General features: G+C 43.5%; 1 protein-coding gene across 7 annotated transcripts in view; it reads right to left on the bottom strand.

Moving 5' to 3' along the window:
- Positions 1 to 19,759, bottom strand: part of osbpl9 (oxysterol binding protein-like 9) — a 176,799-nt gene that overhangs the window by 55,974 nt on the left and 101,066 nt on the right. For 3 of the 7 annotated variants that reach the window (XM_067990225.1, XM_067990223.1, XM_067990226.1), the window contains 5 exons: positions 14,914 to 14,961; positions 8,584 to 8,613; positions 8,402 to 8,452; positions 3,126 to 3,164; positions 1,178 to 1,271 (listed from right to left, as the gene is read on the bottom strand). In XM_067990225.1, the coding sequence (XP_067846326.1) occupies positions 1,178 to 1,271; positions 3,126 to 3,164; positions 8,402 to 8,452; positions 8,584 to 8,613; positions 14,914 to 14,961 (262 nt within the window). Of the gene's footprint in view, positions 1 to 1,177; positions 1,272 to 2,337; positions 2,828 to 2,852; positions 2,911 to 3,125; positions 3,165 to 4,441; positions 4,490 to 8,401; positions 8,453 to 8,583; positions 8,614 to 14,913; positions 14,962 to 19,759 lie in introns of those variants that run through there. The other 4 variants (XM_067990224.1, XM_067990227.1, XM_067990229.1 and 1 more) reach the window with 4 other exon arrangements.

A 19,759-nucleotide genomic window follows, 5' to 3' on the forward strand; every position in this document is an offset into this window, starting at 1 on the left:
CAGCAGTTTGGGCGGGGCAGGTGATGAAAAGATCCTTGGAAACCCCAGTAAAATGGTGTAAATGCTATTTATGCCATTTCTTCAAGGTTTCCATGGATTTTCCACTGAAGTTACAGCCATCGGGAGAACCTACACGGAAATTAATGGCGGAAACATTTTATAATAAATACACAATGAAGTTCATTGGAATAATTTTCTTCCATTTGGGGCACATTTCTTTGCCAGCAATATGTGGACAGCAATACTCCAGTGTGCTCTATGTAGTGGACTGGTGATGTCCACCCTGAAAGAGTGGAAATTTATCAAGTGATAATCGATGGATGATTACTACAAAGCCACAGTGTGGATTACGTACAATTCCTCATCAGTTTTATTAACCCAAGGAATTGCATAATATAACCAAAATACAACTTTAAACATCAAGTATCTTCCTTCCAAATCATCTTCAGACATACAATATAGTGGGAGTTTGAGAGACGATGATGAAAGATTGGACTAGAAAGTAAATTTTGGAAGTCACAGATTATTTTAATCATTGATTATATTTGTATGAAAACACAGTGGTGGTCTCAGAAAAAGTCACAAGACACGTGAACGGGACTAGGTGTTGGCGGATGCTATAGTGTAATCCAGAATCAAGCAAGAATTTATTTTTTCAAAATGGCAGTGACTCCTTTTAAAAAGCAATTTTATTACTGAATTAACTTTTAATGACTGTGGTCCCACAAAAGGTTCAGGAAATGAAGACAGAAACATTTTTAACTGAAAGTGCTTCCCTCAAACAATATTTTTAAAAATTAGTTTGCTCTCTGCTTCTGCAAAAATGCAAAATTGGAATTGTGTGGCCAGTTAAGGCACAACTTGGTTCAATTAGTAACAGTTGTGTGTTACTTATTGCACCCCCCACCACCCGGGCAAATATTTAATAAAATGACATATAATATTTCCTTGTTTTCCTTAAATTTGATCATTAATAGACTTACTTGCAAAAGTTGGTTAAAGCTTTCATATTTTAAAATGAATTTTTAACCACAAATCTATTTTTGTTATAAAAACCCAAAGACAGTAACACTAATGATGTAGCCAACCAACTGTTTATTTTCATAATACAATAATACTGTTACCAAACATACCAATACCTACAGAATTGAATAAACTAGTGGAGACAGTTATATACCTGGTGGTAAAGCAGTCTGGGTAGGCATAGTGCTGATTACACTTGACTCCAGAGGATTAGGCTGAAAAATTCCATCTACTGGGTTGATGGTACTCTAGTGGTCAGTAAAAGAGAGATTAAAACAGTTCTGTTACATCACTACAGTACTAATGGAGGACAGTGGAGCACAGAAACAGATCTAGACTGGAAATCAGCTGAAACCTGAGGAAGAGAAAGCTGAGGAGAAATTTAAACTAATGAATAGAAGAGGAAGGATTACATAAAACTGTTCCAATCCAGCCATTATTTTCATAAGTGATCAATTAAATTTGACTTATGCTAGTTACATTAGCAGCTATCAGTTTGAAGATCCATGCCTGTGGTTTAAAATGTACAGTATTTGTGGAATTTTATTTATTGTTCAATCACTGATTTTCAAAATGAAAACATAGTTATGCTAACACACATAATAAGCATTTCCTTCAACACAACTTCTTGGAACAGTATAATTTGCAGGAATTTTTAGGTTTTACTAAGCAGCAATATTTTTTTTAAATCACTGATGAAAGTATTGGCTAACTGGAATGACATTTAAAAGGGCCAGAAAAATCCTTTTAAATATTTTTAAAGGTGCTAGGCACAAGGCAGCCAAAATTTGAAACTCTGAATTACAATTTTAGTGAGTCAGCAGCTTGGCAGCAATCTTGAAACAAGATGATATCTATATTTATGAATGTATAAAAGGTTAATATATAAATTGCGAATGGTGCTACTATAGCAGTCTACTTCTCATGAACACAGCATATTGCAAAAAAAGTTTAACATGCTTCAAAATAGTTCAGTCAAAAAGCTGATCACCATAAATATATGTAAAAACATATGGATTACAGCAAAAACAAAACATATTATACAATGGATATTAGAAGAACATGTAAATACTTAAAAGCATTTTTTCAGGTAATGCTAATTTCAAATGAACTTGTTTATTAGTCAATTTAAAGCATTTTAAGTACAATGCTTACAATACAAAAAAAATTATTTACTTTTTTAAAATAGTTATCTAATATTCGATTAAAGTGCAGACTTAACATTTGATGTTGATATCTAAGATGAAACTGATGCATTCAATAAATGAAAATAACAGACCGTTATAAATCAACATTGCATTTTGTAAGACTCACCATGTGTCATAGATGAATCCAATTGAAATGTAAATCCATTCATTTTCAACGGTTTGCACAGTGCACTACACGGTATTCAACAAAAATACCAGTAGGCAGAAAATTGAAAACATAGCAGGGCATAAAAAGCTGAACAGCACTAATTCTACAACCAGATGAAGGAAGGCCAAGCAAAAATCAAGCATTAAAGAAAGTCCAGGAGCTGGAAAGAGAACTAAAAATTCCAAAAACCTGCATAACTGATTTTCAAAAACATCAGACCCATTTTAGGGCTGAAAGTTCCATAGCCCAGCATCTACATAAGCTTACAAACCAGATATTTCCTGTTTTACTATAAACTGCAGTCCAGCAACTGATTAAGGTCATGCTGAACCTCAATAGTAGATCTCAAAATGAAAGCTTGAATTATTACTGTAATCCAAAAATCTGAGAAACAATATAAGGCAGCAACACAATACAGTTTTAGTTTATGGCACAATTTCAATCTCTTGTCATGGAGTAATACAGCCACTTACATTAGTAAGAATATTAATATTCCTGCCATTTGCAATGCTTTGACAAATAACATTCACTGTAGATGCCAGGCTAGAGAAGATGTACGGGAAAGAGAACCAATCAATTGAGGGAAAAAAGTAAACCACAGTAAATCAGTAATTAAATGTCCACTACAGAAAATATAGGATTTCCTTCTCAACGGCATTTCAAATCACTATTCTTTTTCTTTGTATACCCAAGTACAAAAGAAAAGGGAGAGAGTAACAAAATATCATACTGGTTTACAAACTTACTATAATTCCATTTGCGTGCTTCTCCTCATTACTTTGGTCCTTAAAATTTGGGAAAGAAAAGATTTTTCAAGATACCGTTAAACAACAGGGCAAAGTCTGAAATATCCCATTTAAAGCTTTAGTAATCATTAGTATATTAAGTATTAACGGTACCCAGAATTTAAAAATCATTACCATTTTAACGACCATTTTTTTTAAATCTGGAGCAGTGACTCAGTAGCTACACTGTAATGAATTATTGGAGTTAGTCAATTGGCTAAAGTCTTGTTAGAGTCTGACCAGTTTTTGGGAATACATTAAAAAAATTAAAAGCAAGGTATCATTTTACTGTTTTTGTATGTCCTACATTATACTACATATAAAGTACAGACTGCACAAAGGAAGTATCTTTTATTACACTTGTCTGTACAGGACAAGTAAACCTATGAAACTACACAGCTCTTTCAGCTGAGATTTGTGGCTGAACAGTACTGTGGTATAATGTGCTTGAGCTCCAGATTTCTGGGCTATAGAATGTTTCAGCAGGGGTTTGTATTGATTCTCCACATAGCAAGGTCATGTCCTCAATAGTGTGGTTATGGGAGAACACTAAGAAATACCAAGAGAGGGAGAAAGGAGAGGAGATCTGAATGATCATTCACCCTACACTACTCTGGTCTCACGTGCTTAAGGGAAGCTATAGATTGGCAAGGGCCTGAAAGCAGTCTTTTGCCCATCCTCTCATCAGGAATGATGGTTAGACAAGGCTACTCAAAAGGGGAAGGGAAGAACCTGGATTTTCTGCTTCCAACCGCCCATTCTATCGGCATTAATTGAGTGGCTGGAAAGGGAATTCTATTTCGCTGCCAAATGGCCCACATTGTGCTGCAACCTGGTTTCTGGGGAACAAGGACCAGTGGTTTTAGAAGCACGCACTTTAATAGAGGCAGGAACTTTATTTTAATATTCATTTGGGGAGGGGGGACATCCTTCGTGCCATTCCCAACATTCTGGCATGCAGGACGTCGATTCTAGGCAATCAACTGTGGCGAATGCTATTTCAAAAGGCACAAGTAACTAAATTGAATTTGCTATTTCTCAGTCATTTCTTGACCATTTTTCATGATTTTTGCTTTTTTTATAAAACACACAGTTGGTACTTAGGTTCTCATGAGCCCTTGTGTCAATTGATCTAATATTTTTGCTTCCCAGCACCATTACTGGTAACAATGAGTCTCCCAACGGGAATCTGCTATTAGAGGAGTTTGGAAGAAAAGGAGGCACTGCAGATGAATGTCAAGGAGATAGGTTGCATAAAAAAAATGCCATGTGTCTACCTGCATCTGTAGGCAGAGGTGACTAGATTTCATTTTAGCAGACAGTTAGTGCCAGGAGAAGCTCCTATTTCCAAAGGAAGACGGGACATTAGACCATATAGCACCATGAATATACGTGAATGCCTGAATGCTTCGAAAGTACATCAGAGTATATCATGCTTTCACTGACATGCCAAGGTGATCAATGGCTGCAGCCACTAAGATGCCACCAACCATACCCACAGGCCTTGACTTGCTTACCTAACATTTATCATGGCGATTGGTCTTCTCAGTGATCAGGTCAGCAGAAAGCCAGATCAAGAGTTGTGCTATCTGTTGTAAGGACATCCGCAGCTACTAATCAGCAGAGGGCTGGCACATCAAGTGACAATAATGGTCAGGCATGGCCTGAAACTTGGCTCTATATAGAAAGAATGCTGACCTACGGGGATGGTGCCATGGAATGGCAGAGAGCACCCCTTCTCAAGCACCTCATGCAGCACCACCTCCACGTCCACAGCCATCAAACAAGGGATCAGGTTCTAAGCTGCTCTATCACATGCCTAGAGACTAGTGCCTGTACTTTGGGATCTCTTGCCCTTCATTGTTCCCCATAATTTCTTAGTCCCCTCTCCCTTCAACCCTTGCAAAAGCTGATAATGGGTTGAGATGCCTTCTGATTTCTTCCAAAGGGTTTTGGAATTTTTGTTACCCAATTATAGCACTCCCCTTTAATTGTCACCTTCCCTTTAAATTTCGCTTACATGCTCCCATCACATACTGCTCCTACACCCATCCAAAGCTGCACCTGAAGCTATGCTAATAACCTAAAGTTCCAAAATTGGTCATTTATATTTAAACATGTCTAAAATCCACCACTGGCCATTCTTGTCGAAACTGCACTAATATTGGAAAACCTAGAGTTAAGCCTTCAAAACCATTGGTTAGGCGGTGAACACATTCTAGCAGTCTTACTTAATTTGAGATAAAGCTGATTTCAGTCATTATTTCTGCATCAGTAAACATTTCTATATACTTATTACCATCCATACCACGCTTCATCCGACATCTAAGACAGAGCCGTCCACTTGATCGGCACCCTTACCGGTGAACTCAATAAACACCCCCTTCCACCATCGGCACACTGTGGTTGCAATTTGTACTATCTACAGGATGTACTGTAGCAACTCACTAAGCTTACTTCATCAGCAGCACTCTGCCCTGCAACCTCTACCAACAAGAAGGATGAGGCCAACAAGAAGGACAAAAGTAGCAAAGTCAGGGGAACACCATCACCTCTAAATCACACACTATCCTAACTTGGACCTATATCACCATTCCTTCTTCACTGTCGAGTCAAAATCTTGGAATTCCCTGTCTAACACCATTCAAGGCAACGGTCCTCCACCACCACCACCTTCTCAAAACAACCAAGGAAGGGCAACAAACGAGGCCTTGCCAGCATCACCCACTTCCCAAGAACAAATTAAAAAAATAAGCGCAATACGTAATAGCAATGTTCACTGTCAAAACTTTTGTACATATAGAGATGGAAATTTAGCTAGAAAATCTACGTATACATTGACCAATACCACACATTTTACCTTTCAGCTCCTGACATTACTCATCTTGCACTTATAATGGCGCAGAAATAACTAGGCCAGCTGTCATAATGTATGCATATATATTTATGTACATATTATGTACTAACTTCTAAAATATCACAGATAATTGGCTAGAGTTAGCTAAAAAGTTAAAATGTCAGCATGATGGTGCAATGACACAAATAGTAGGATGCAGGTCAGGTGAGTGATTCCTCACATACCTGAACTCAGCTGTGCAATGAGAGCAAAACTGCATCTTTCACTCTATATACAATACAATATATTATATTATATTATACAATACAAAACCTCATGCAACCACATCAAGAGCAGTTGCTATCAGGAGCTGGGAGCAGTTTGCTTGACTACCGTCCCAACCAGGGAATATTTGGGGAAGGAATAGAAGATATAAGGAGTAAGAAAAGATGTCTTGAAATGAGCACAAGAGGAAATATGGCTAATCGGATGACACAAACGAGAAATGCAATCTCACCCCTGGGTGGACACTCTGCTTCTTGGAAAGGTCCTAAATGAAATGAGTTATGGGCAGTCTCAGTATAATTTCTAATCACTTGAACCCACAAAATAAAAATGCCTATGATTTTGCACTGAACAGCAACCTTATTATTATGACAGACCATAGAATTTGGTTGTTGTAGGAAACAGAAATTCCTCAACACCAATGTTATTGGTGGAACTACAGTGTTGGTTATTCAAGACCAACCAGATAGAACTGCTGCAAGTGTCAACTCGAGGGGGCATATGCATGCCTGCACGGTTGAGGGAAAGGATTCACTGCAGTCCCTGCCTCATTAAATTCATAAACAGCTTGATGCATTGAAATGAAGATTGAATTAAATAGGGATAAAGTTTTGCAAACATCTGGTCATGACAAGATACCACAAATTGAATGCAAGCTTTATTAAATTAAAACAAATATGCAGGCACATGCAAAAATTATTAGTAAAGCATATGAGACTGATGGAGATAAATGCAGGTCCTGCCGTAAAAATGCCCTCTACCTCTAATAAGCCACATTATACAAACACATAATAGAAAACCCTACTGGATAGTGTTAAATAATGAGATTACACTATTTAAAGTCTACAATTTTTGTTCTTCATAGTCAAATCCATTGGACAATAGTTTGTTCTCAGTTCCCAAACAATCACTAAAAAAACAGAATTATTCAATAATTTTGAATTAAGCAACATAAACAACACAGCAAAGTGGGAAATAAGCACTATAAAAATTTGAATGATCAAATAATATCAATTAAGTGATTTGCAATTAAAAGGAGTAGACTGTATTAATAGCACTGAATTCTCCGTTTACCAGCCTTATGTCCATAGTTCATGGTCACTGCCAAAGCCACGTCTCGCACCTCAGAATAACATCCTACCATAAACTGGGCATTATCTCTACAAAACAGTCCAAAATGGCCAAATGGTAGGTGCATTAGAATTGAAAAGCACTCCTAGAGTTACATGTTTCCTTAAAATCCTTCTGGTGGCTGCCCTGAGCTGGTATTGTAGCTGTGCTTCATTTAAAATAAACCCTCAGAATTTTGTACTCTTGTTTCCTTGAAATAATGACAGCTCTGAATTGATAAATAAATCTTTTTCATTTGGGACCCAAAATGGAAGGAAGGAAAGAAAGAATGAACTTTTCACATTCTTAGGGCATCCAAAAGCATTTCACAGCCAAAGAAGAACTTTCACAGTATAGTCATTGTTATAATGTCGGTTAAAATGTATGGCCCCTGTACACAGCCTGTAATATGTATTCATGCTCATTTCAGATTTACAGCTACCCACTCCTTGGTCTTAATTAAACACGTGAACAGAGTAAAACTGCACTAAGATGATTAACAGGCATCTTTAAATAGTAATTTATCTCAGAGATGATCAGATGTTGAATTCATAGAATGATCATTTATAGGATTTATCGCCGGTGCTGCATACCATGTACAGACCCTGCGTATTTAAAAGTAATCAATTGAAACCCTCAAACACTTACTATTACAATATTGATAAGATGAACATAATCCACATAGAAATTTGACTGTTGTTTTGATGTACAACAAATGCACAGATTACTTAGTACTTAAATTGAAATAGTATAAACTAGCATTTTTTGAAACTGATAGTAATTATGCAAAGAATTAGAATTAATGTAGATCATTGACCCACTACTGAACAAATATTTGTAAATTCACCTTTTGTAGTGATCTTCACAATGTTGTTATGTCAAATATCTTACAACGTTATTCTAACGAATTATTAAGACATTTCACAAATAAAAATCCTTAGTGCACTCAGCCAGATGTTAAAAACAAAGCACATGAAGGTAATTATGCTGTTAGACGCCATCTTACCTTGGCAATCTGCAGTAACACTATACAGTGTTTAATTGATTCAACCATGCTCTGCAAAAATTTAAAAAATTAAAATGCAGAATCTGTAACGTTCAAAAGTAGTTTTCATAATAACACATCTGTACTAAATTAGCCCTAATTACCCAATGAGGCAAGAAAAACACAGGGAAAAATGCACTTACATTTGTTACTTCTTTGAGGTTTTCAACTTTCTACGAAAAAAAAGAAAAAAGTAAATAAATAACGTTTTTTTAACTTCATTTTGTTATTGGCAGGTATGATTTACTGGAAAGGTGTGCTAAAATGGAAATTGTAAAGAGTACTTTATTATCATTGTCTACAAGTAACAAAAGTTTAAACATAATTTAAAAATTGAATTCTGGAGCAATGAGCAATTAAAGTGCAAATTTTCACTGCTTGTGAAATGGAATAATTCATGATGATTTATCATATACTACTAATTAAGAAAAAAAGAAAATCATGTTACAAACATATCGTTACTTTGATTCTATTACTAGCCATGGGAAAGTGTATGAGCACTTGCACTTGAAGGTTAACAATGTGCTCCCCCTTCAGTGGTGAAATGCACTCAACAGCTTGGTTGGTTCTGAGTCATACGGGCCAGGGAGGATTCTAGGTTCAATCTGTGGTCTGTGCCACGATGGCAGCCCTCCACAAACTTGCTCATTGGCTATGATTCATGTATGAATATAGATGATGCATGACAAGATATTTCACTAGGAGCATCACAGCTGAATTTGATTGTATCCTCAGCTGATAGTGACACACTCATAACTGCCAGAAAAGGTCACAGGATAGCAATTGGGACCAGGAGCCTTGGCCGATTTTTCATCTTTCTAGGCTGCCAGTCTCTGATGAGATCAGTTAACATGTTCTTTTGAAACATCATTATTTCACTGCACATGATGCACAGAGGAAATCTTCCCCACTTCTGGCTTTTCCAAATTTTAAAGAAGCAGATTTTTGTAATGTTGATCCATAGTTTTTTTTTTAAAGTTCAACACTACTCCTAAGTGCATTACACCAATACTGTATGCAAAAATGAAGACTAGGAAATGTTCAGTTCTCCAACGTTTTATTATTTATATATATTTTTAAATGCAACAGGGTGGCTCTGCAGCATTTAACTACCAACACTCAGTGCATCCTTACCAGAACTGCAGTTGTTATTTTTGCTAAGGGTTTTTTTTAAAATTCATTCATGGGATGTGGACATCGCTGGCAAGGCCAGCATTTATTGCCCATCCCTCATTGCCTTTGAGAAGGTGGTGGTGAGCGGCTTTCTTGAACCGCTGCAGTCCGTGTGGTGAAGGTTCTCCCACAGTGCTGTTAGGAAGGGAGATCCAGGATTTTGAGCCAGCGACAATGAAGGAACGGTGAAATATTTCCAAGTCCGGATGGTGTGTGACTTGGAGGGGAACGTGCAGGTGGTGTTGTTCCCATGTGCCTGCTGCCCTTGTCCTTCTAGGTGGTAGAGGTCGTGGGTTTGGGAGGTGCTGTCGAAGAAGCCTTGGCGTGTTGCTGCAGTGCATCCTGTGGACGGTACACACTGCAGCCACAGTGCACCGATGGTGAAAGGAGTGAATGTTTAGGGTGGTGGATGGGGTGCCAATCAAGCGGGCTGCTTTGTCCCAGATGGTGGCGAGCTTCTTGACAAGTGGAGAAAATTCCATCACACTCCTGACTTGTGCCTTGTAGATGGTGGAAAGGCTTTGGGGAGTCAGGAGGTGAGTCACTTGCCGCAGAATACCCAGCCTCTGACCTGCTCTTGTAGCCACAGTATTTATGTGGCTGGTCCAGTTAAATTTCTGGTCAATGGTGACCCCCAGGATGTTGATGGTGGGGTATTCGGCGATGATAATGCCGTTGAATGTCAAGGGGAGGTGGTTAGACTCTCTCTTGATGGACATGGTCATTGCCTGGCACTTGTCTGGTGCAAATGTTACTTGCCACTTATCAGCTCAAGACCGGAGGTTGTCCAGGTCTTGCTGCATGCGGGCACGGACTGCTTCATTATCTGAGGGATTGCGAATAGAACTGAACATTGTGCAATCATCAGTGAACATCCCCATTTCTGACCTTATGATGGAGGGAAGGTCATTGATGAAGCAGCTGAAGATGGTTGGGCCTAGGATACTGCCCTGAGGAACTCCTGCAGCAATGTCCTGAGGCTGAGATGATTGGCCTCCAACAACCACTACCATCTTCCTTTGTGCTAGGAATGACTCCAGCCACTGGAGAGTTTTCCCCCTGATTCCCATTGACTTCAATTTTACCAGGGCCCCTTGGTGCCACACTCGGTCAAATGCTTCCTTGATGTCCAGGGAAGTCACTCTCATTTCACCTCTGGAATTCAGCTCTTTTGTCCATGTTTGGACCAAGGCTGTAATGAGGTCTGGAGCAGAGTGGTCCTGGCGGAACCCAAAATGAGCATCGGTGAGCAGGTTATTGGTGAGTAAGTGCCGCTTGATAGCACTGTTGACAACACCTTCCATCACTTTGCTGATGATTGAGAGTAGACCTATGGGACGGTAATTGGCCGGATTGGATTTGTCCTGCTTTTTGTGGACAGGACATACTTGGGCAATTTTCCACATTGTCGGGTAGATGCCAGTGTTGTAGCTGTACTGGAACAGTTTGGCTAGAGGCGTGGCTAGTTCTGGAGGACAAGTCTTCAGCACCGGGATTTTGTCAGGGCCCCTGTGATACTACATATAGCTTCTCAACAAGCAAACTGGGACCATTTAAAAGTGCTGATTAGCTTGCGTGTGTGCATTTTCTTATTGGACCACCCCCCCCCAAAAAAAAGTCTGGCTGCATGAATTATGGCATATCAGTTAACATTCACCATATGGTCTGCTTTAAGCCAATCAGAACAGTCAAAGACAACTGAAGAGGTGCATAATTAAATATCAATTAAAGTTCTAATTACATATATATTACCATCTCTATCAGCCCCAAACGGCTGATTGCGATGGGGGCTGAACTATTTATTCCGCAGTGGGACGACAGGAAATTCCTATTTGCGTGCAAAACACACAGTTCTTCGAAATATTTTCTGAGGGAGCGAGGGGCCGGCGAGGGAGCGGCGAGGGAGCAAGGGGCCGGCAAGGGACACAGTTGAAAGGGGGGGGGGCAAGGGCCCGGCGAGGGGCACAGTTGAAAATGGGGGGGGGCAAGGGCCCGGCGAGGGGCACAGTTGAAAATGGGGGGGGGGGACGAGGGGCACAGTTGAAAGAGGGGGGGGCGAGGGGCACAGTTGAAAGAGGGGGGGGGCGAGGGGCACAGTTGAAAGGGGGGGGGGGGGCGAGGGGCACAGTTGAAAGAGGGGGGGGGCGCGAGGGGCACAGTTGAAAGAGGGGGGGGCGAGGGGCACAGTTGAAAGAGGGGGGGGGCGAGGGGCACAGTTGAAAGAGGGGGGGGGGGCGAGGGGCACAGTTGAAAGAGGGGGGGGGGCGAGGGGCACAGTTGAAAGGGGGGGGCGAGGGGCACAGTTGAAAGGGGGGGGGGCGAGGGGCACAGTTGAAAGGGGGGGGTGGCGAGGGGCACAGTTGAAAGGGGGGGGTGAGGGGCACAGTTGAAAGGGGGGGGTGAGGGGCACAGTTGAAAGGGGGGGGTGAGGGGCACAGTTGAAAGGGGGGGGTGAGGGGCACAGTTGAAAGGGGGGGGTGAGGGGCACAGTTGAAAGGGGGGGGGTGAGGGGCACAGTTGAAAGGGGGGGGGCGAGGGGCACAGTTGAAAGAGGGGGGGGGCGAGGGGCACAGTTGAAAGAGGGGGGGGCGAGGGGCACAGTTGAAAGAGGGGGGGGCGAGGGGCACAGTTGAAAGAGGGGGGGCGAGGGGCACAGTTGAAAGAGGGGGGGCGAGGGGCACAGTTGAAAGAGGGGGGGCGAGGGGCACAGTTGAAAGAGGGGGGGCGAGGGGCACAGTTGAAAGAGGGGGGGCGAGGGGCACAGTTGAAAGAGGGGGGGCGAGGGGCACAGTTGAAAGAGGGGGGGCGAGGGGCACAGTTGAAAGAGGGGGGGCGAGGGGCACAGTTGAAAGAGGGGGGGCGAGGGGCACAGTTGAAAGAGGGGGGGCGAGGGGCACAGTTGAAAGAGGGGGGGCGAGGGGCACAGTTGAAAGAGGGGGGGCGAGGGGCACAGTTGAAAGAGGGGGGAGCGAGGGGCACAGTTGAAAGAGGGGGGAGCGAGGGGCACAGTTGAAAGAGGGGGGGGGCGAGGGGCACAGTTGAAAGAGGGGGGGGGCGAGGGGCACAGTTGAAAGGGGGGGGGGGCGAGGGGCACAGTTGAAAGAGGGGGGCGCGAGGGGCACAGTTGAAAGAGGGGGGGGCGAGGGGCACAGTTGAAAGAGGGGGGGGGCGAGGGGCACAGTTGAAAGAGGGGGGGGGGCGAGGGGCACAGTTGAAAGAGGGGGGGGGGCGAGGGGCACAGTTGAAAGGGGGGGGCGAGGGGCACAGTTGAAAGGGGGGGGCGAGGGGCACAGTTGAAAGGGGGGGGTGGCGAGGGGCACAGTTGAAAGGGGGGGTGGCGAGGGGCACAGTTGAAAGGGGGGGTGGCGAGGGGCACAGTTGAAAGGGGGGGGTGAGGGGCACAGTTGAAAGGGGGGGGTGAGGGGCACAGTTGAAAGGGGGGGGTGAGGGGCACAGTTGAAAGAGGGGGGGCGAGGGGCACAGTTGAAAGAGGGGGGGCGAGGGGCACAGTTGAAAGAGGGGGGGCGAGGGGCACAGTTGAAAGAGGGGGGGCGAGGGGCACAGTTGAAAGAGGGGGGGGCGAGGGGCACAGTTGAAAGAGGGGGGAGCGAGGGGCACAGTTGAAAGAGGGGGGAGCGAGGGGCACAGTTGAAAGAGGGGGGAGCGAGGGGCACAGTTGAAAGAGGGGGGGGCGAGGGGCACAGTTGAAAGGGGGGGGGCGAGGGGCACAGTTGAAAGGGGGGGGGCGAGGGGCACAGTTGAAAGGGGGGGGCGAGGGGCACAGTTGAAAGGGGGGGGCGAGGGGCACAGTTGAAAGGGGGGGGCGAGGGGCACAGTTGAAAGGGGGGGGCGAGGGGCACAGTTGAAAGAGGGGGGCGAGGGGCACAGTTGAAAGAGGGGGGGGCGAGGGGCACAGTTGAAAGAGGGGGGGGCGAGGGGCACAGTTGAAAGAGGGGGGGGGCGAGGGGCACAGTTGAAAGAGGGGGGGGGCGAGGGGCACAGTTGAAAGAGGGGGGGGGCGAGGGGCACAGTTGAAAGAGGGGGGGGCGAGGGGCACAGTTGAAAGAGGGGGGGGCGAGGGGCACAGTTGAAAGAGGGGGGGGCGAGGGGCACAGTTGAAAGAGGGGGGGGCGAGGGGCACAGTTGAAAGAGGGGGGGGGGGGCGAGGGGCACAGTTGAAAGAGGGGGGGCGAGGGGCACAGTTGAAAGAGGGGGGGAGGGGCCGGCGAGGGGCACAGTTGAAAGGGAGGGGCCGGCGAGGGGCACAGTTGAAAGAGGGGGGGGGCGAGGGGCGGAGACACAGTTGCAAGAGAGAGAGGGTTGTGAGTGGGAATGGGGAAGCAGATACAATGTTGTAAGAGAGGGGATTATAAGTGGGAGTTAGAAAGCAGATGCAGGAAGAGATGAGTGACAACAGAGCAAGAGGGAGGAGGGGATAAAGTGGTTGAGCAGGTAGTTCAAAGGGGAAGAGGTGGTAGTGATAGGGAGATTTTGTAGGAAGTGTGATGCATGGTCGGAAAGTGAAGGAAGCAAAGGGGTAGGGAAGCTGGAGTGATTGGGGAGGGGGATGGGAAAACAGCCATCGAGGGCCACATTTTCCCAGGCACCCCACTCCAAATGTGACCATTGGTGGCTCCTTTTCCTACCACACCATGCTATACCACCCATCACCTCCGACCTGAAAGGAAAGCAGAAAAAAGAAATGCACAGAGAATGAAACAAAAAAAATTGTAGACAGAAGCAGAAAAGAAGAGAAGAGAATAAGAGGAGAGAGAGAGAGAGAACCAGAACCAGAGGAGGACAAACAGAGAAACAACAACACAAAGACAGCAGAGACTGGTAAGAGAGAGACTATACTCTCTGTCTTACCATGTGCAACACCACGGCAGATCAACAAGTAATATATTAAAAATCTTACATCTACATGCATTCATTATAAATTCCTACGTCCCCATTTATAATGAGAGCTGCCAATGTGAATGTCATGCTGTAATTACATCCTCCCACCAGTGGAAGTGCTGCAGTGCCATCACTGACAGGCAGGTGTAATTACATCATGACAAGTTCCCATTAAGGCGGACATAAGAATTTATAATGGAATATAAAAATAAGGACTGAATGTATGACTTTAAAATGGGTGAATAACATGCGCTGGAAATCACTGTCTAAAGCAACTTACTATACATTTGTTTTTGGGTTTTATTTTTACAAAAGGTTAGATATATCATTATTAATCTCCTAATCATTCATTTAATTAGGATATGATACATTTCATAATAATGGAGAACATAGGCACTTACCCTTCTCTGTTCATCATCATTACAAGTTTTGACTTTTTCATCAAACAACTGGAAGTACGAAAAAAAGCACATGAACAATTCTAACAGAAATGCATCAATATGATTTTCCCCCTCCCCAGCACAGATGTAGTGAGACCAAATGAATATCCTCTCCATCTCTATCTCAGTTACCTCAGCACAGACCGGACCTTATTATTCAGTCTGTTTCAGAACCACTTGTGCACTGAGCAATTTCTTCAGTCATCAGCAATAGTTACAATAAAGTAGAGCTACTTTTGTCTGGCCAAAAAACTTCTGATAGTTGTATAAAAGTAAATTTACAAAAATTAAGGCAAAACTGAATTTATTTGAATCTGTATACTCATACAGTACAATTAGGCTTTCCACTTTTGAGGTTAGTTCAATAAAATCTGATTTTCAACTGGGGCTTTTTCAATCTCTGAAATTGGTGTTTATGGATCAAAGCAGAGATAAAACATTAAATGTCCTAATAATGTCCACCGCTCATGCCAGTTCTTTCTTGGAGTTGACAATAGAATTAACTTATTCCAAATAGCTAAACTTTGGATCCCACTCCCACTGCTCATATCCCCCAAATGTCTCTCACTGTGCAGCATGGCCATTTGGTCAATGCAGAAATACCATCTCAAAAGTAACTTTATATTTCACCTCAGTTTTGTTAAAACCAAAAATTTGTTCTTTAAAAAAATAAATTAAACACTCAAAATGAGAAAGCTTAAGAGCAATAAAGGTAATCAGTAATGCAAGATAATTTACCCTTTAAAGTGGTATAACATATTTTTAAAAAACCTTATATTTGCATACAGTTCCTGTTTACACAATCTTGCTACATGTTGTCATGTTTTTGCGCTTTTTCCATTATAAGTTCTTATCTTTATATTTATAATGGAAGCTGCCTACATAACCTTGTCACACTAATTGCCAGTGATGCTGCTGCAGTGCTTCCACTCCCAGAAAGGTGTTATCGCAAGGGTGGGGCAGCGGATACAGAAGCGCGCGCGCACACACACGCACACACACACACACACACACACACACAATTTCATTGAAAACTCATTATAAGTACATGGAGTGCCTGTTAATCCTGTAGGTAGCTTTGAGATGGGCCTTTTAATGTTAAAGGTGTCACATTGTTTGACATACAACAGCTGCTATTTTATACTGAGAACTTATTACCCTGTGATTGAGCTAAGCTGGCCATCAGGCTCACACAAATCACTCAAATGCCACCACTGCATACTCAATAACTGAAATTTTTAATATCCAAAATAAGGGTTTAAACAAAATTTTAAAATTCAAGAATTACATAGTTCACACTAACATGATGAAGCTTATCCATTAAATTGTCTTTTGTGTGTTCAGTAAAGTTTTTACTTGAAGTCCTCAATTTTTCCGAAAAGCCTGGGATTCGATATTTTGGCCCAGAGCTGAATTTGGATCGTGTAGTGAGCATGCATATTGTACCTAATTTCCCAAGAATCATAGAAAGGTTTTAGCAGGGAAGGAGGCCATTCGGCCCATCGCCATGCTGTCTCTATGCAGGAGCAATCCAGCTAGTCCCACTCCTCTGCCCCATCCCCGTAGCCCTGCAAATTTTTTCCTTTCAAATATTTATCCAGTTCCCTTTTGAAGGCCATGACTGAATTTGCCTCCACTACCCCCTCTGGTAGTGCATTCCATTCGCTGTGTAAAAAAAGATTTTCCTCATGTTGCTTTTGGTTCTTTTGCCAATCACCTTAAATCTATGTCCCCTGGTTCTTGTCCCTTCCGCCAATGGGAACAGTTTCTCTCTATCTATTCTGTCTAGATTGATTTTGAAAACCTCTATCAAATCTCCTCTCAACCATCTCTGTTCCAAAGAGAACAACCCCAGCTTCTCCAGTCTATCTACATAACTAAAGTCCCTCATCCCTGGAATCATTCTAGTAAATCTTTTCTGCACCTTCTCTAAGGCCTTTACATCTTTCCTAAAAGTGCGGTGCCCAGAATTGGACACAATACTCCAGGTGTGGCCGAACCAATGTTTTATAAAGGTTCATCATGACTTCCTTGCTTTTGTACTCTATGCCTCTATGCCCCAACCTCAAACAGACCATCGTTCGCAGCAAACTACCCAGCTTTCAAGAGAACAGCGTCCACGACGCCACACAACCCTGCCACGGTAACCTCTGCAAGACATGCCAGATCATCGACACAGATACCACCATCACACGAGATGACACCACCCACCAGGTGCATGGTTCATACTCCTGTGACTCGGCCAACGTTGTCTACCTCATACGTTGCAGGAAAGGATGCCCCAGAGCATGGTACATTGGCGAGACCATGCAGACGCTGCGACAACGGATGAACGGACACCGCGCAACAATCGCCAAACAGGAGGGTTCCCTCCCAGTCGGGGAACACTTCAGCAGTCATGGACATTCATCCACCGACCTTCGGGTAAGCGTACTCCAAGGCGGCCTTCGAGACACACGACAACGCAAAATCGTCGAGCAGAAATTGATAGCCAAGTTCCGCACCCATGAGGACGGCCTCAACCGGGATCTTGGGTTCATGTCACGCTACACGTTACCCCACCAGCGAACAAATGTTATCTGTTTTTAATATAATGGGTCATTTGCTGGCTCTCTCTGCCTTCCGGATGTTTCTGCCTCTCTCTGTGTTTTTTTTTCTCTGTTTTTTTTCCCTGTTTGTTTTTTTTGTTGAATGTGTATTCGGGGGTTCTGCAGATGACACCTCTCTGTCTGAACACGGTGATTGCCTTGGCAACGGGCAGTTGCAGGGGCAGTCTGTAAACACCATGTATTATTCAATATGTATAAATGCGTAGGCTTCAAGGAGATCTTGAAACATTTACCTGAGGAAGGAGAAAATCTCCGAAAGCTTGTGAATTTAAAATAAAATTGCTGGACTATAACTTGGTGTTGTAAAATTGTTTACATCTATTTATAAAGCCCAGGGTCCCATAAGCTTTTTTAACGGCTTTCTCAACCTGCCCTGCCACCTTCAATGATTTGTGCACATATACCCCCAGATCTCTCTGTTCCTGTACCCCTCTAGTTTTATATTGCCTCTCCTTGTTCTTCCTTCCGAAATGTATCACTTCCCATTTTTCTGCATTAAATTTCATCTGCCACGTGTCCGCCCTTGCCACCAGCCTGTCTATATCCTCTGGAAGTTTATCACTATCCTCCTCACTGTTCACTACACTTCCAAGTTTTGTGTCATCTGCAAATTTTGAAATTGTGGCCTGTACACCAAAGTCCAAATCATTAATATCAAGAATTACAGTGGTCCTCGTACTGACCCCTGGGGAACACCAGTGTACACCTCCCTCCAGTCCAAAAAACAACCTTTCACCACTAATCTCTGCTTCCTGTTACTTAGCCAATTTTCAATCCATGCTGCTTTTTTTTTATTCGTTCATGGGATGTGGGCGTCACTGGCGAGGACGGCATTTATTGCCCATCCCTAATTGCCCTTGAGAAGGTGGTGGTGAGCCGCCTTCTTGAACCGCTGCAGTCCGTGTGGTGACGGTTCTCCCACAGTGATGTTAGGTAGGGAGTTCCAGGATTTTGACCCAGCGACGATGAAGGAACAACGATATATTTCCAAGTCGGGATGGTGTGTGACTTGGAGGGGAACGTGCAGGTGGTGTTGTTCCCATGTGCCTGCTGCTCTTGTCCTTCTCGGTGGTAGAGGTCGTGGGTTTGGGAGGTGCTGTCGAAGAAGCCTTGGCGACTTGCTGCAGTGCATCCTGTGGATGGTACACACTGCAGCTACGGTGCGCCGGTGGTGAAGGGAGTGAATGTTTAGGGTAGTGGATGGAGTGCCAATCAAGCGGGATGCTTTGTCCTGGATGGTGTTGAGCTTCTTGAGTGTTGTTCGAGCTGCACTCATCCAAGCAAGTGGAGAGTATTCCATCACACTCCTGACTTGTGCCTTGTTGATGGTGGAAATCAGGAGGTGAGTCACTCGCAGCAGAATACTCAGCCTCTGACCTACTCTTGTAGCCACAGTATTTATATGCCTGGTCCAGTTAAGTTTCTGGTCAATGGTGATCCAGTTAAGTTTCTGGTCAATGGTGACCTCCAGGATGTTGATGGTGGGGGATTCGGCGATGGTAGTGTCGTTGAATGTCAAGGGGAGGTTGTTAGACTCTCTCTTCTTGGACATGGTCATTGCCTGGCACTTGTCAGGCGTGAATGTTACTTGCCACTTATGAGCCCAAGCCTGGATGTTGTCCAGGTCTTGCTGCATGCGGGCTCGGACTGCTTCATTATTTGAGGGGTTGCGAATGGAACTGAACACTGTGCAATCATCAGCGAACATCCCCATTTCTGACGTTATGATGGAGGGAAGGTCATTGATGAAGCAGCTGAAGATGGATGGGCCTAGGACACTGCCCTGAAGAACTCCTGCAGCTATGCTACTGCCTCTTTTATTCCATGGGCTTCAATCTTGATGACAAGCCTATTACGCGGCACTTTATCAAACACCTTTTCAAAGTCCATATTATTACCACATCACCCTCATCAATCCTCTCTGTTACCTCATCGAAAAACTCAATCAAGTTAGTTAAACACGTTTTGCCTTTAACAAATCTGTGCTGGCGTTCCCTAATCAATCCACACTTGTCCAAGTGATTGCTAATTCTGTCCCGGATTATTGTTTCTAAAAGTTTCCCCACCACCAAGTTAAACTGAATGGCCTGTAGTTGCTTGGTTTATCCTTACACCTTTTTTTTGAACAAGGGTGTAACATTTACAGTTCTCCAGTCCTCTGGTACCACCCTTGTATCTAAGGATGTTTGGAAGATTAT

The sequence above is a fragment of the Heptranchias perlo genome, chromosome 9, assembly GCF_035084215.1.
Source record: "Heptranchias perlo isolate sHepPer1 chromosome 9, sHepPer1.hap1, whole genome shotgun sequence".
NCBI classification, from domain to species: Eukaryota; Metazoa; Chordata; class Chondrichthyes; order Hexanchiformes; family Hexanchidae; genus Heptranchias; species Heptranchias perlo.